We start from the raw sequence: 15742 nt of genomic DNA on the forward strand, positions 1-15742 counted from the left end.
AAGTTTTGCATCTACATGTAGGAATCAAAGGACTGAAGCAGATTCCATACGCAAGAGCCCACACTAGCAGTTTATACAGAATCACAGTTGAATACATCAGTAATCAGGAAATGGTTCACTGGAGAACCATTTGCTGTCCCCAACAGTAACACCACCCCTACTAGGAAGCCAAACAGATAAGGTAGCTCTCAAACAAGCAACTCACATATCTGCAATCACATGCATTCTGCTCCCCTGTCTAATTTACGTCCCCGACATAATTCCCGTCTTAGTTTCTTGTTTTTTGAGGATTGATGAAAATGCTGTTCAGAGACAGACCACAAGCTCTTGGCTCCTCAGAGAAGTCGGCTGGAAATGATTTATGGCAGCAGTGTTAATAGCAGGGCTTCAGTGCAGCTGCCCCAAAACAAACCCAACGCGATGACGTTAATCGGGTAAAAACTCTCTCCCGCATGTAGCTGTGGCGACCACAGCAATCCCACTGCACGTGAAGGGTAAATAACTCCATGCCTAGCCCAGAAGGCGACGTCTACATTTGCAGACACAGCATTTAAATTTGCCTGTGGCTAAAATTAGAGGGCTACAGGATGCCACTTGCAGAAGGGATGGAGTACACGTGTATCTCCTCCCTTCATTTGCCTATATCTCAAGTATTTATATGGCATCAGTCTCTATAGTATCCAAGCACCCATTTACTTACAATTCCCCCCAAACAAGATGCAAAATTATACAGAAGCATAGAGAGGAATTATAATACATGGCAGGATCAAGGGGCTTTGAGGCCTCTGCTGAGTGTGACATGCATAAGAGCCCCCAAAATATCACACTGTTAGATCTTGAAGAAGCAGAAGCCAAGTATTGCCACTAACTACCAACACAATTATAACTGTGGAATAATGATTTACTAAGGAAAATGATTCATTCTGCATTTTTTAAATCTTCCTGATTTAGAAGGCATATTCTACCTTTCAAAATGAAGCTTCCAAAAAAAAAACAAAAAAAAAAAAAAAACCCCAACCCCACTAAAAGATGTAATCAGTTTATTTTCCCCAAATGCTCAAAAATATTTTAGAAACTGGCATCGTTTTAAGGGTGTACCTTACGATCATGTATGATTCACATGCACGGAATTCTAAGAGGCTGTGAGCAGTGTGAAACAAGGCACCAGATGGGGACACCAAGTAGAGAACTCCAGACCCCTAATCCTCCATGAAGGAGTCCTAGGAGTCAGTGAACCGTGCTCAGAGGATCTTGGCCTGGATGCATGAAGTGGCCAGGGAATGGAAAAAGGCCCCACAGTCACAGAGAACCTCCCCATCCAGCTTCCTCCTCCTGGACTGATGGATGGCCAGAGCTCGGAAGAGCCTGACAAGGAGGTTTCGCGCCTTTGTGGAGCCGCAGATGGGGCATGTAGACAGGAACAGTTGTGGGGGAAAGCATGGCCAGAACCTCACTCAGCCTGGAGGAGCTGAAAGAGGGGCTGCAACGTGGCACTCTGCAGGTAGACCAGGGTCTCCCTCTCACCACAGCAGAGGAAGGCATCAGAGATTTCCGTGAACGGTGCCTGCCACACACCCATGCTAACAGCCCTGTGCAAGAGCCACCAGCTGATAACCACAGCAGGCCACAGGACCAGAGCTGCAGGAAGGCTCACCCTTGCTAGATGGAAAGATGTCCTGCCATTTAGTATCAGGGCGGGACATGAGAGCAAGGAAGTGCACGCCGTGGAGAGCAGACACATAGAGATGTTCCTGGGGTGTGACTCTGAAGCAGGCCAGCTGGATGGCATTCAACCTGGCTGGGCGATATGCTGGGGGCAGCCAGCAAGGTGGTTGTGAGGTAGGAGCCTGATGTTGAGTTCTGAAGGCCAGTGGCTACGGGAAGGTGGAGAACACCCGTTTCACAGGACCTGCTCAAGGCACAGAAGAGAGGCTGCCCAGCCTCTATCTCCTAGAGCACGCAGCAGGAGACACGAAGTGTGTGCACCCCATGGTTGACCCAGTATTACCGGCCATAGTCCAGAGGTCTCTTATCCTGGTGATATCAGCCGGGGCCAGCCTCCAACACACCAAGGACACCCCCACCACCTGCACAGGAAGACAGGGATTATGCAGTAAGGAGGTCCTCCCCCTTGGCGTGGATCCCCTGCCATGGACATGGTTGTGTTGGTTCATATGCACAGGCGTGATGGTTCTGGCGACTGAAGACATATTTATTCATAGAGCAGGCAGCCACCATGCAGGTTCCCCCTCAGCCCTGACTTGGAAGGACCATGCATAGAGGCAAAAAGGTCCATCAGTCTTTAGACATTTTCAATCCATGGCTGCTTGGAGACACTACCAACAAAAGGGCTAACCCAAGGGAGCGTGTGTGGCTAAAGGCCTTCGGCTCAGTCTAACTTGACAAATGACCAAGTGGCACGATGCTCAGATATAGGAGAGGCTGGCAAATGAAAGCGATTGTCCACAGCCACATTCTGGTTGGGCCTTCCTGAGGTCACGCCTGGTCACAAACTCACAGCAAGGCTCTCATTGACTCAACAGGAACTTGATCCAAAGCCCATTGAAGTCAACTGAGACACCTTCTCTCTTAATCTTCCGTCTCTCTACTGGACCATTTCAATAGTTGTCACAGGATCAGCTGCTAAACCGGCAAACCCCTTTTCCGCAACCTCCCGGGGCCAGGTGCCTCTTTCTAGCAGGCAGCTGCTGTCCTTCAAATAGTTACCCTTACTAACAAACAAATTGAGCACCCTGAACCTCTATCTCCAAATTCAAGGTGTAATTAAACCTGCCCCATGTCTGCAACAACCACTGACTTACTTATGGTTTCCCGTCAAAGGGATACTACAGTTTCCCCAGGCAGCCCAGCCCAGCCTCATCCTCAACCACACTAGGGACCCTTCTATGTCACCATTCCAGCAAAGCACTTAAGCAGCTGACTAATCCCATTCAAGTCAAGCACATGCTTGAAATTAAGTATATGCTTAAATCCTTTGCTGAATCCGGGAATAAATGTGTTTCCCTCCCCCACACTATGCCCAGATGCCTATTAAACAGCAGATGGTGGCCCTCTGGCCATGTTGAACTCTCATAAAAACAGACACTCCCCGCTTTAGGAATAAAAAGTAAGTATTATGCCAGAAACTGCCGCTGAAAGGGAAGACAAGAACATAAATTTCAAGGCGGGAGAAAGACCTAAGACATACAAGGAACTTTAAAAGACAAAAAAAGGTAGGGAAAAATAATTGTATACAAAAGAGGCAAGAAAAAGGATGCTATAATTTTGTTCTCTACTTATGTCTGCTGTCCTTAACAGACTATTTTTTTTAATAGGGGAGGACTACCTATCCTTGACCCCCGAAATACTGCTCTTTTAAAAGAATTTGAAAAACACCAAGATGTAAAATGAAGGAGCTAATAAGGAATAAACCACACCAGAAGGTGTGCATGAGGCTCTCTTTCTTGAGTACATAAACGCCACCTGCTGGGGGATATACATTTGTGGCTTATTGCTATATTTATCACCCCATCTATGGAGGTTATTAAAAGCTATGTTTCGCATGCTCTTTTCCTGGTACTCATCCTCAAAGGTGAATAATTTATGCATTTGACTTTTTTCTTGTCAACAAAAATACCTGAAGGTCGTGTCTCAACTGGGGAAATAGTCCCAAAGATTCAAATCCGTTTGAAAACTGGCTGGAGCCACAGTGGAAACAAGCAACCGGAAGCTGCTTTTTAGAGGGTTAGGTGGTTCTTAGCACTGGCACCTTGTCTATGTGGCAGCTCGGAACAAGTCCGAATTAGGGAAAGCTACAGTGGAGGCAAGAGGCAAATCTTCATTTTTGGAATATTTACTCAATTTAGGCAGACTGAAGGAAAGTATTGGCCTGTTTCATACTTTCAGCATCCGTTACTCTCCATTTAACTGCAGGACAGCATTGTTCACACCGTTGCTGAATGTCTGTACAAAGAGCTGTGCTTCAATGTGATATATGGTGAAACTGTAATTGCCCTTAAGCAAGCTTCCTGTTATCTAAGGCACACACTAACGGCGGCTTCTCGGTGGGGACGTTAAAATCAAAATGAACAGTATTTACCGGTCCACTTTTTAGTGACAGGTCATTTCTTCTTTCTTGTTAAGAGTTGCACGAACCTGCCCTTTGTGTTCGACCAATGGAACTAACCAACCCCACCTCCCACCCAGGAAAGGAGCAGGCTAAGCTAGAATACCCTCATACTTTGCACAAAGTTTTAAAACGGGGAAGCTAACTGAAAACCAGTTTGCCAGCAGGCGAAAGTCCGGACAGCAGCTTACATCCAGTCCAGCCTGACCTATTCCACCAAATAAGGCAGGACGGAAAAGGTATCTAAAAGGGTGTCATAAGGAGGAGGGAGAAAACTTGTTCACCTTAGCCTCTAAGGATAGAACAAGAAGCAATGGGCTTAAACTGCAGCAAGAGAGGTCTTTCTCTCCAGCCACACCCACCCATTGGGGTGCACGTGACCCTGCCTGAAAGTATTCTAAAAGAATCCCATCTCTAAGGCAGTTCGCTGCACTAGGGCCTATTGCAAACAGTTAGTTGTTAGTAGCTGGCCTGTAGACAATCACTAAGACGATTCCTAAAAATTCCTTTGGTTGTGGAAGTTTCACAGTCTAATAGTTTAGGCCCCAGTAGAAAAGTCAGAGTCAAACAAGGAGGCCAAACTTCAAGCTTTCCAGCTGTTGAGTCCAACCTGTCTTTCTATACTGAGATCTATACTCATTCCTATACACTCATTATGTAAGCCCTTTCCCATGCACCCTGGGAGGTATCTAGCTACCGCTAAATAATCAGGCCATGTTATATGAAGTAGGGCTCCATATCAGTCATAGAGGTTGCCGAACTGATGGATTCCGTGACCTTCTGACACTTCTGCAGTGGCCGGTGGAGCTGACCTTAGGGCTGTCCAAGCAGCTGGCCCCGGAGCCAGCCACAGCGGTGCTGCTGGAGCAGCCCCAGAGCCAGCCACAGGGGCCGCTGCTCAGGTGGCCCTAGGGAATCACCTGAGCAGCGGTGAAAGGAGCAGCCTCAGCTGGTGCTGCTGGCCGCTAGAGCCCCCCTCAGATCAGCACCCCTCTCCCCCAGTTAAGATTTAGTCAAGGGTAGTTTTAGTATAAGTCATGGATAGATTACGGGCCATTAGTTTTTGTTTATTGCCTGTGACCTGTACTAAAAATATCCCTGACCAGATGGTAGCCTTAACAATAAGATATGCCCTTGTAGATTTTAAAAAGCCCCAAGATGTTCACTGCCACTTTAGTTTAAAATGTCATTCAACATTTTTCCTTTAAAAAGACAGACGCAGTCAGAACTATTTTATTAATTGTATTGTTACAATGTAAGTGTTATTTTGCACTGACAATGGCTGCTTAGCCTTGCTTTGACACTGGAAAATGGAGCTAACCCAAAATGTGTGTTCAAAATTCACTAAGAAAACAGGAATCAATCCCAAATAGAATGAAAAGGGTAGCCTGGCTTTTATAAAATTGATATTCAAACATTATGAACACAAACAGATATAAAGGACAGGTTCTTGTTCACATACCTTTGTTACATTGCAAACTGAGGCTAGTAAGCCACGATAAACAATCTTGGGAATGCAGTAATTCGGTACAGATGAAAGGAAGAAATGTTCACAGAACAAACCATTGCATTGTGAAGGTAGGACAGTAAGATTTACAAAGGTGAGCAAAAGCACATGACGCTGGCCTATGATCACTAAACACAGCATTTGCACAAACAACAATAAGCACAAATGCAAGCGCTGCGACACTAAATCAGGATTCACACAACTCAGAATAAATTACCCTTATGTCTGAGAGGCAATTTTTGAACTAGTTCAATCATTTGCTTGTAGAGCAGGAATGTGTTCGGAAAGGTGGGAAAAATCAAAGACAAGTTATGCAAGTGTTACCCTGGCAAGAGAAACACTAGAGCGTGGTCACTTTAACAAGAAAACACACTGATTTTCTTCACTTAAAAGCTGTAACTTGGCCAAAAAAAAAGATCAAGAATATGTTTTATATATCATACAAATGTAGTTGTTTAAAACTAACATCTGCATCTGTAAGCAGCAGCTACATTTAGACATACAGAAGGCTATGTTAAACTGTATTTCAAATCTAGAATAAGCACTTTTCCATATTGAGAACATGCAGCTCTATCCGCCTCCTTTGCCTTCTCTCAAATCCTCTCCAAAATTAAGTGCAAGTTTCACTGCTGAATGAAGTGTACCACTTATCAAATAAAGTGCTGCTTCTTTCTAGTACATCATACATTATTGCTTTATTTTACTGATAACAGACAGTGATCTAGACTCTATAGCATTTAAGGCAATTCCCACAAAAACATCCTAAGTGTATTATATGGGATATATACTTCATTTCACACACTACACTAATTTTGATATTTTAAAATGTAGGAACAGATTCAACTAAAAAGTTGACCAAAACAGATTGATTTACATTGTTGTAGTTACACTTTTACTAAGGTAACAGCACAAGTGCCAACACAGAATGGAAAATATTTTTGCTTAGGATAAATCAAACCAACAGCACCAAAGATAAACAAAAAAGACTAATAGGAAGTACTAGGACACATTTTATAGCTGATCATTTTCTTGTACATCTGAGAATTTCCCTGGAGGATTTGTTTGACAGCAGAATATATCTGGTGAGTTGACTCATGTTTTCCAATCACAGTATGCAGGTTGATTAAAGATCTGACTAACTGACACACAAATGCATATTTTGTGTTATTTATTGCCAAGAAATCTTCTCAAGACATGACTTAGACACTTAAGCTGTCCCTCCCTTATGACTTTCAATGTATTAAATCAACAGCAATATTTGCAAATGCTGAGCAAGTTTGTTTTGATGCAACTACTCCACATCCCTTGGACATTCATTAATAGCTACTTGTTCTCTGTTGGTTTCTGCTAGAAGTAATTAGTAATATTGTTAAAACATTTCTGGCTTCAAAGTGCCAATCTGCAGTGAAAAATTAAAAATGGCATCAGTATTTCCATTAGTGGAGCCTCTCCAGACCAAATTTACTGTTTGCAAATGACAAAGATGTTTAATCTATCTGCTAGCACCGCAAATTCACTACGATGAGGACCAGCAAGAACTGAGTCACATTTGTTTGAAAATGCTGCACCTACTATATACAGCAATCTTTCACTTGTAAACACCACTTCAGAAGTTAGCAACAGAAATCTTCATTTTCTTTGGCTCGCTAATACGTAATTCCAGTATTAACATATATATATATTATATATAAAAACAGAAAAACCCTTAGAAGGATAAGGAGATATATATATATTAATTTCAGGGCATAGCATTTAAAATGGCACTCTAAGAAACTGGACTTTTTGTAAATTAGTCAATTTTAAAAAAATTTCAGGGTGACATGGTCCTTGAAGTATACACTAGGCACACAACCATGCTCATAATAAGATGCGGTTGAATCATGACAGCTTTAGTTCCATACAGCAGGATGAACTGATGGAACTGGCACTTAGGCAGAAAACGCTATTTGTAAACTAAGCCAGTTTGAGCTGGAGTCATTGAGACAGACAGGGAATTGCCAGATGCCATTTGAAATCAGTTTTCAGAGTAGAAGAATTACACGTTTAATTGAGAAGCTCAGAACTTGTGTATCTCCTTTGGGGCATTTAAGAGTCTTCTACTCCTGTTAAAAAGAGACAATGCAACTGACAAGAGATTTCTGTGTAATGCAAGAGAGGGATTTCGTATTAGCTTCACAATGCACATGAGGGACCTTCATTTTGCAGTTGAATAATTATAGGTACTGGCCTTTGCTGTTCTCAGCTTTGACTACAGTAGGGTGACTATGCAGTCAGAAGACACTGTAGTCAAGATTACTCGTTTCAACAGATTGATATGGAGCATCACTGTCTTAACTGAAAGCCACAAAAGCTTTAAATAGTCACAGAAAATGCTTAGGACTATTTCTAAGAGTTTTTTTTATAGCATATTATCTTTTAGGTTTTATTAAAAGTTCTGTTTCCATGAGATATCACTAAAGAAACAAACAGTTCCTTAAACTAATATGAAGCAGGCAAACCCTTTACTGGATCAGAGCACAGGGAATGGAGTGTGCATACTACCATGGAAAAGAGATCATTACTGACCATTCCTATGGAAATCATTTCTTTAACTCCTGAGAACCAGCTTTCCATTTGTTTTAATAAGAAGGTTAGACTTATCCGTGCTGTAATGAAGCAGAAATGAAAATAAATACAGTAGCTTCATTATAGTGGCCCTGGAAGGCAAGCAACCACAAGGCCTGTGGTATTTGAAAAGAAAACTTGTGCCTCTAGGCCGGGATACAGTGCTGAATGTCCTCTGCACAAAAAAACAGCAGAAAATGAGATGCTCTGAACACAAAACTCTGGAAATGTCTCAACTTAGGACTTGGCAAGAGTAACTATTTTACTCGAGGTTTTTCACACTAAATGTTTAACAGAAGAGAGTGTGCTATTTCTGTTTGAGCGTGGAAGATCAGGCAGCCTGCTTTCTTCACCTATAACACATGCTCGTATACTTTAGTTATCTAGGATACATTCAAATAAAAAAATGAAGCATTTTTTTATTTGACTGTAAGAGTAGAAAAATACCTTTCCACTCAAGAGTTCAGAAGGAGAAAAGCCACCAAGAAATTAAATTTCTTCAAATCATATTTTTAAGTCATATTTGTAGTTTTTCCTCCAGCCTGGGATATATAAGATTTACCTACTGCACAGAGGATGAAAATTGGTTAAAAAGAGAGGGGAAAGAGTAATATGGTCCACATTAGAAGGGAAGACTCAAGTTTCATAACAGGGCAATGCTGAATATCAGGCCAATGCATGACTGGCATTAACAAGCCACTCTTCAGTTTTTAAGACTCCAATGTCCCATATTAGTCTCATCGCCTTACTTTTTATTAGAGGATACCCTTAGTTTGCATTATTGGTGTAAAGAATTTTTTTTGCAGCACTCAATGTCATGCCTAACAGAACAGTGAACATTTTTACCACAAAAATTGGGCTAAGGTCCCATAACTTGAGGAATTTTTTCCAGCATTTCTTCAGAGTGAAACTGGAAAGATTTACAATGAGAAATCTTTTCAGATGCTCTAGCAGACAAACAGGTTAGTGCATTTTCCTTGCTAATATTCTCTAATACTGCAAATACACCAGTTTTGCATTTTGTACAACTCAACCACAGAATGAGTCATTCAGAAAGCCATACAAACTATTTTTTAGCACCAATCCACACACATATGGTATTGGGTTTAGCCATTTGCAATATCAAGTTTCAGCTTTGAATACCTGATGCCACAGAGACTTTTTTAAAGGTAGCTTTCTCTGAAAGTGATGAGCGAACACTACAGCGATACGAGTTCCACCTCTCTTCAAGCAGAAGGTTCTGGTACATTCCACCCTTTTTGTTTCTCAACCCTCAAGTACATGGAACTATGATTTATCTGTGGCAGCAGCAAGGTTCACAGGACGCTGTCTTACAGCATTTGTTGAAGAGTTTCTGTCTGCTAACTCTTTATCCTCTGCTTCATCATCTGAAAGATCCTCCTCATCTGCTTCTTGTTCTTCATCCAGTTTTTTCAAGAGCCGGGCTGATTCTGGTGCTAATTTTTCTTAAAGAGAAAACAAAGTACTTTCATCTCAAGACCTATTTGTTTGCGCAACACCAAACAGGTCTGTCTAGGAATTCCCATACACATGAACATTAACTGCAGTGATTTAGACATAGCAATTATATTAACCACAAACCAGCAGAAGTCGGGAATTCCAATATTAAATGTAAAATGCCTAAAGAGATTCATTGCCACCAAAGGAATTATGTCACTTGTGTTCCTGGATTACTGATTAAATATAACCTGGCATAAGACTCCCTCAGGTTTGGGACAGGGAACCTAAAAGCACCAGTTAGAGGTACACGGGGCTGAACCTTCTCCTCACGTGTCTTTATAACACTGATTAACCAATCCCCATTAGTACCACACCTCATTTTAATAGCTCCCAGTGAAGCATCTTAAACTGAACTGTTGGATTATGTTAACAGATGTAAACCCCTCCTCCTTTTAAGATGAGGCATGTCTTCTTTTGTCCTCAATCTGACTACCAGTTCCAAACTGGAATTGAACTGAAGCGTGTTGAAGCCCAAACTTTTAATTAATTTAATTATTAAATAATTGAGAGGGTGAGGGAGGAAATATCCTCCAAATATCTAAATGTTGCAAAAGCTACTTTCACCATCTGAAGTCTATGGTAAACAATATCCTTTCCTAACCCCAGTCATGATCCTATTATGAAGCCTAGACACTAGATAATCACAGTTAAAGTGCAATATCACTGACCAGCAAAAAGTCAACATTTTAGTGAACGTTTCATGGCCAGCAATCATAAGCCTCATATTATATACCTGTTTTATCAAACGAGGATTTACTCACTGGCTTCCTCGAACAAAATGAAACCCTTAGAAACATATAACATGCTTACTTTGATAGTGGTGCTGCTGCGGTCTGTGCCTTTTGGATGGACAGAGACAGTCTGCTAAAAATACCATGATCTGAAAAGAAAAAGTTTTCATTCAATAATTCTGAACTTCTACATTGCATTTATCCACCATGCTGTATAAAAAACAGCTTTTGTTTCTCATAACTGAATTTTTTTCACTTACAAGTCCAAGTATCAGTCCTGAAAACAGAGTTGCCAATGCAAAAATAGCATATGATCCCCAAACTGGCATACCAACTTTTTCTGTAAAATAATTGTGGCAATTCTAAAAAGAAAGACAGACATTAGTCATTTCAAGAATGGCAAAATACCAAGTTTTTCTTTATTCAAGTTAAACAAAAATCAGACTTGCAACACATACCCTGATCCACATGGACAACTGAAACAAAGCAGACATACTGCTCATCCTGAAATAAATCAGAAGAGAGTGAAACTGGAGACTGCAATTTTTTTTTTTTTAAAGGCAAATCAGAAGCACACAGATCTATGAATCTCCCATTCTGATTGCTATTCATCAGACCTACAGTGAGCAACGTTGGTTTTGCAACCATCCCAAAATATCAGGCTGCTTTCCAACCACTTCTCCTTTCCCCTTTACTCTGAAATAGTTAGAGCTCTGCGCGGATACAAAATACGTATCCGCATCTGATCCGTGATCCACAAATATGCCCAGCGGATATCCGCATCCGTGGATACGATGCCGATATCCGCAGATTTGCAGGGCTTTAGATATAAAATTTGGATCCACTTCCATCCTCAAGCTGCAAAAATCCACATCTGCGAATGCAGATATCAACCAGATATCTGCAGATTTGCAGGGTTCTAGAAATAGTCTCCCTCTCAGGAGATGGGCATTATTTGGTACCTGAGTATATTTCTTCTGCAAGCTTCTGAAGGACATCTACAGATTCCACACACCACGTAGAACTTGCACCTGCTGGCCTATGCATTTTAACTCTTTATTTGTTAATGCACTAGACTTTGTTCCTCAGGGCAAACATAGCCTATACAGTACCAATTATGTTTGTATTCAAGTAACTAATACGATCCAAAAAGCATCGTAATGTGACATTGAGACTGCAGAGTTACAATAAAAGTCAGGGTATATAAAAGCTATGGTCCCTATAGCAACGCTAGCTTGGCCACAATGCACGCACAGAAATATAAAACATTGCATATAAGTATCAGAGTTATTGGTGTAGGAATTCTAGGTTTTTGCATTTCCTGATCTTTCATTGTTACCATGCTATCTTTGCACTGCTGTAAGTAGTATTCAATTCAGCCCCAGAGCGTGGTTTTCATTTGTGTTTTGTTTTTTAGGAAAAGCAAAGCTAAAAGGTGACATGTTGAAAAGTTAAGCCACTTTCAGTACTTAAGTGTGCATTTATGAAAAGAGACATGCACAGTGACTAAGGCACAAACATTAAAGATATCGATTGTACACTTGCAGTAGTCATTTTTCTGTTGACCTTAATTTAATTAGTAGCCTGTGTGTGTCATACTTGGTTGTGGACCAATTCTTTCATTAAGATTAGTTGCACACCAAGTTTCCAAAGCTCAGGTATCTTGACTTCTGAACAAAGTGATAGCTTTTAAATGGGAGAAGTATTCTTACACCTTCGTAAAACAGATGTCACAATTTTCCTTGACCTTTCCAAAACAAACACACACACACCACCAGAGGACAAAGATTTCAGGCCTAAAGGGGACTGCCCAGAAACACTGAGCAGGACTGCAACTGAACCTGACATTATTCTAACTGCAGAAAGGCTATAATATGAACACAGTATTTGTATTTTTGTACAGAAGAGCTCAAATATCATTGTTTAGACTGTGTCACGACTGTCGAACTAGTACAGCGTATAAGAATATGGGATCATCCAAGTCAGATTACAGAACCTTGATTCTGGAATGCCATTTTGCTATGCAATTCCCCATCTACTACCCCATCCCTCCCCCAAAATAACAATATACCTCCAGCATTTACAACATAGGAGCATTGCAGTAGTTAAAAGCAAGCAATCTTCTGAGTTGCTCCTCAAAACCACTGGAAGGCTAGATAGCATTTCAAACAGCACAATTCTTGAGAGATTGGGTGACATCACTCTCCCACTGTTCCCTGCCTGCACTCATCACAGGTTGCATCTGCTTTGCCTCCATGTGTTCTTTACACTGCCAGCGCTCTAGCACAATGATATACTTTCTAAATTTTTAGCTGCTCCACTCAAGCGTGCAGAACAAGTATATTAGCCTATGAAAACAATCTACAGAGTGCAACAAAAATACAGTGTCAGATTCTCAACTCTGCAAAGATTATCCTCACCAACATAACGGACCCTGAGACAGCCTCATTTGAACAGGGGACAGAAAGTTACATTTACTCCTCTAAGGCAGTGGTTCCCAAACTTGGTTCGTGGCTTGTTCAGGGTAAGCCCCTGGCGGGCCACGAGACACTCTGTTTACCTGAGCGTCCGCAGGTACGGCCGCTCGCAGCTCCCAGTGGCCGTGGTTCACTGGGAGCTGCGAGTGGCCGTACCTGCGGATGCTCAGGTAAACAAAGCGTCTCGTGGCCCGCCAGGGGCCTACCCTGAACAAGTCGCGAACCAAGTTTGGGAACCACTGCTCTAAGGTGAACCAAGCAGTGCTATGGTGCACCAGATAATTTGTTCCACAGAATCCTCAAATGTGCATATGCCTGGTAGTGAAAATAATAGAGATACTGATAAAATCAGACTGATACTTACAGGACAGAGCAAGGACCAAACCAAGAAGAAACTGGTTCAACAGACTTCCATTCTTGGTCACTGATGAAATTTATGAAGTCGTTTTTAGTTCTTTGGCCCTGGTACCTCCTAAACTCTCCATCTTTACAACTGTTCAAAGAGTAAAAAGTTAGGCGAGTACCTTAGGATTCCTGATATAGTACAATCTATTCATGTACCATTCATTTCTGTTCAATGGCATTTTTCTTCTGTATTCTGTAGAATCATTCCTTTTATCCTACTTTAAAGTCAAGAGTCTTAGAAAAAATTTAAAGCAATTAACATCATTTATCTGGCAGAGTATAGGATCTTTGCTAGACTCATATTGTGTTACTACAGAAAGATGACAATCTTGCCAGTGCTTCACCCAATGGCAGCATTAAACCCAGCTAATAGACACAAATTTAAAAAATGGAAGCACCCATTACAGAGATAGGTCAAGGTATGGCCTAACTGCAAAAGAATCATTGGATGACATTCCGTGGCCCATGCTATGCAGGAGGTCAGGCTAGGTGATTATAAATTTATGATTAATGCTACAAAGAGCTTTGAGACTTCCCCCTCTCTGTCCTAAAAAGCCTATCTCAATAAAGCAAACAAATAATCTACAATCATTTTTCCAAGAAATCCAACATTTAATAAGACGATCACCACATTTCCTCTATTACTGTGGATTTTGAGTACTTACTGATAGATAGTGGGAAGTGCTGTTATGACAAATCGCCCACTCAGACCTGCAGAAGGACACAGTCGTTTTTAAAATGTTAAGAGCATTTTGAACTGGGGGGGAGGTGGGGAGAGAGGAAATAAACAGTGTCGGACAATAAATGTGTTTATCATAGGTATCTTGACAAAAATGTATATCGGTTGCTCCCCTGTAATTCTGATCAAGCACAAACTGACACAAATACACTGGAAAGAGAGCACAGTCTAATGGATATGACACTCAACAAGGAGACAGAAGTCCTGGGTTCTATTCCCAGCTCTGCACTGATCGGCTATGTGACTTTGGGCAAGTTATTTCACCTGTCTGTGCCTGTTTCATCTTTTATCTATTTAGACTGTAAGGTCTTCAGAGCAAAGACTGTCTCTTTCTGTGTGTTGTACAGCAGCTTGTGCAAAGGGAACCCAATTTTGGTTGTGGTTTCCAGGCACAACAATAATGCAAAGAGGGTGGAATTTTCAAGGGCACCTAAATGATTTAGGAGCACAAGTACCATTGACTTTCAGTAGTACTTGTGCTTCTAAGCCACTTAGGCATTTTTGAAAATCTCAACCATAAATATAGTTAATGAGCTCTCACTACAATTAAGGATATTGTATTGTTCTGATTGTCTCTATTCATTTTATTTAAAACAAGCACGCTCAACATTTCACTTTAGTACAACAAAAAAAACCCAAAATAAAAAACAGAAGCAACACAGCCTCTGGGTACTGCATAAAGTGTAAACATCTGTATAAAATATTGACAGGTTTCAGAGTAGCAGCCGTGTTAGTCTGTATCCGCAAAAAGAACAGGAGTACTTGTGGCACCTTAGAGACTAACAAATTTATTAGAGCATAAGCTTTCGTGGGCTACAACCCACTTCTTCGGATGCATATTGAGTGAAACATATCGAGGAGATATATATACACACATACAGAGAGCATGAACAGGTGGGAGTTGTCTTACCAACTCTGAGAGGCCAATTAAGTAAGAGAAAAAAAACTTTTGAAGTGATAATCAAGGTAACCAAGTACAGACAGTTTGATAAGAAGCAAGTGTGAGAATACTTACAAGGGGAGATAGATTCAATGTTTGTAATGGCTCAGCCATTCCCAATCCCTATTTAGCCCTGAGTTGATTGTGTCTAGTTTGCATATCAATTCCAGCTCAGCAGTCTCTCGTTGGAGTCTGTTTTTGAAGTTTTTCTGTTTTAAGATAGCCACCCGCAGGTCTGTCATAGAATGGCCAGACAGGTTAAAGTGTTCTCCCACTGGTTTTTGAGTATTATGATTCCTGATGTCAGATTTGTGTCCATTAATTCTTTTGCGTAGAGACTGTCCGGTTTGGCCAATGTACATGGCAGAGGGGCATTGCTGGCACATGATGGCATATATCACATTGGTAGATGTGCAGGTGAACGAGCCCCTGATGGTATGGCTGATGTGATTAGGCCCTATGATGGTGTCACTTGAATAGATATGTGGACAGAGTTGGCATCGGGCTTTGTTACAAGGATAGGTTCCTGGGTCAGTGTTTTTGTTCAGTGATGTGTGGTTGCTGGTGAGTATTTGCTTTAGGTTGGGGGGTTGTCTGTAAGCAAGGACAGGTCTGTCTCCCAAGATCTGTGAGAGTAAAGGATCATCTTTCAGGATAGGTTGTAGATCTCTAATGATGCGCTGGAGAGGTTT

The 15742-nt window shown here is 41.4% G+C and overlaps 1 protein-coding gene across 1 annotated transcript in view; it reads right to left on the minus strand.

Annotated features, from left to right (window-relative positions):
* Positions 1-5355: 5355 nt before the first annotated feature.
* Positions 5356-15742, minus strand: part of TMX1 (thioredoxin related transmembrane protein 1) — a 13078-nt gene continuing 2691 nt past the window's right edge. The window contains exons 3-8 of the mRNA XM_024214806.2: positions 14037-14082; positions 13331-13459; positions 10948-10993; positions 10750-10851; positions 10569-10638; positions 5356-9703 (exon numbers count right to left, since the gene is read on the minus strand). Of these exons, the coding sequence (XP_024070574.1) occupies positions 9525-9703; positions 10569-10638; positions 10750-10851; positions 10948-10993; positions 13331-13459; positions 14037-14082 (572 nt within the window). The 3' untranslated portion in view covers positions 5356-9524. The remainder of the gene's footprint in view (positions 9704-10568; positions 10639-10749; positions 10852-10947; positions 10994-13330; positions 13460-14036; positions 14083-15742) is intronic.

This window comes from Terrapene carolina, unplaced genomic scaffold (genome assembly GCF_002925995.2).
Source record: "Terrapene carolina triunguis isolate 2854851 unplaced genomic scaffold, T_m_triunguis-2.0 Scaffold189, whole genome shotgun sequence".
NCBI lineage: Eukaryota > Metazoa > Chordata > Testudines > Emydidae > Terrapene > Terrapene triunguis.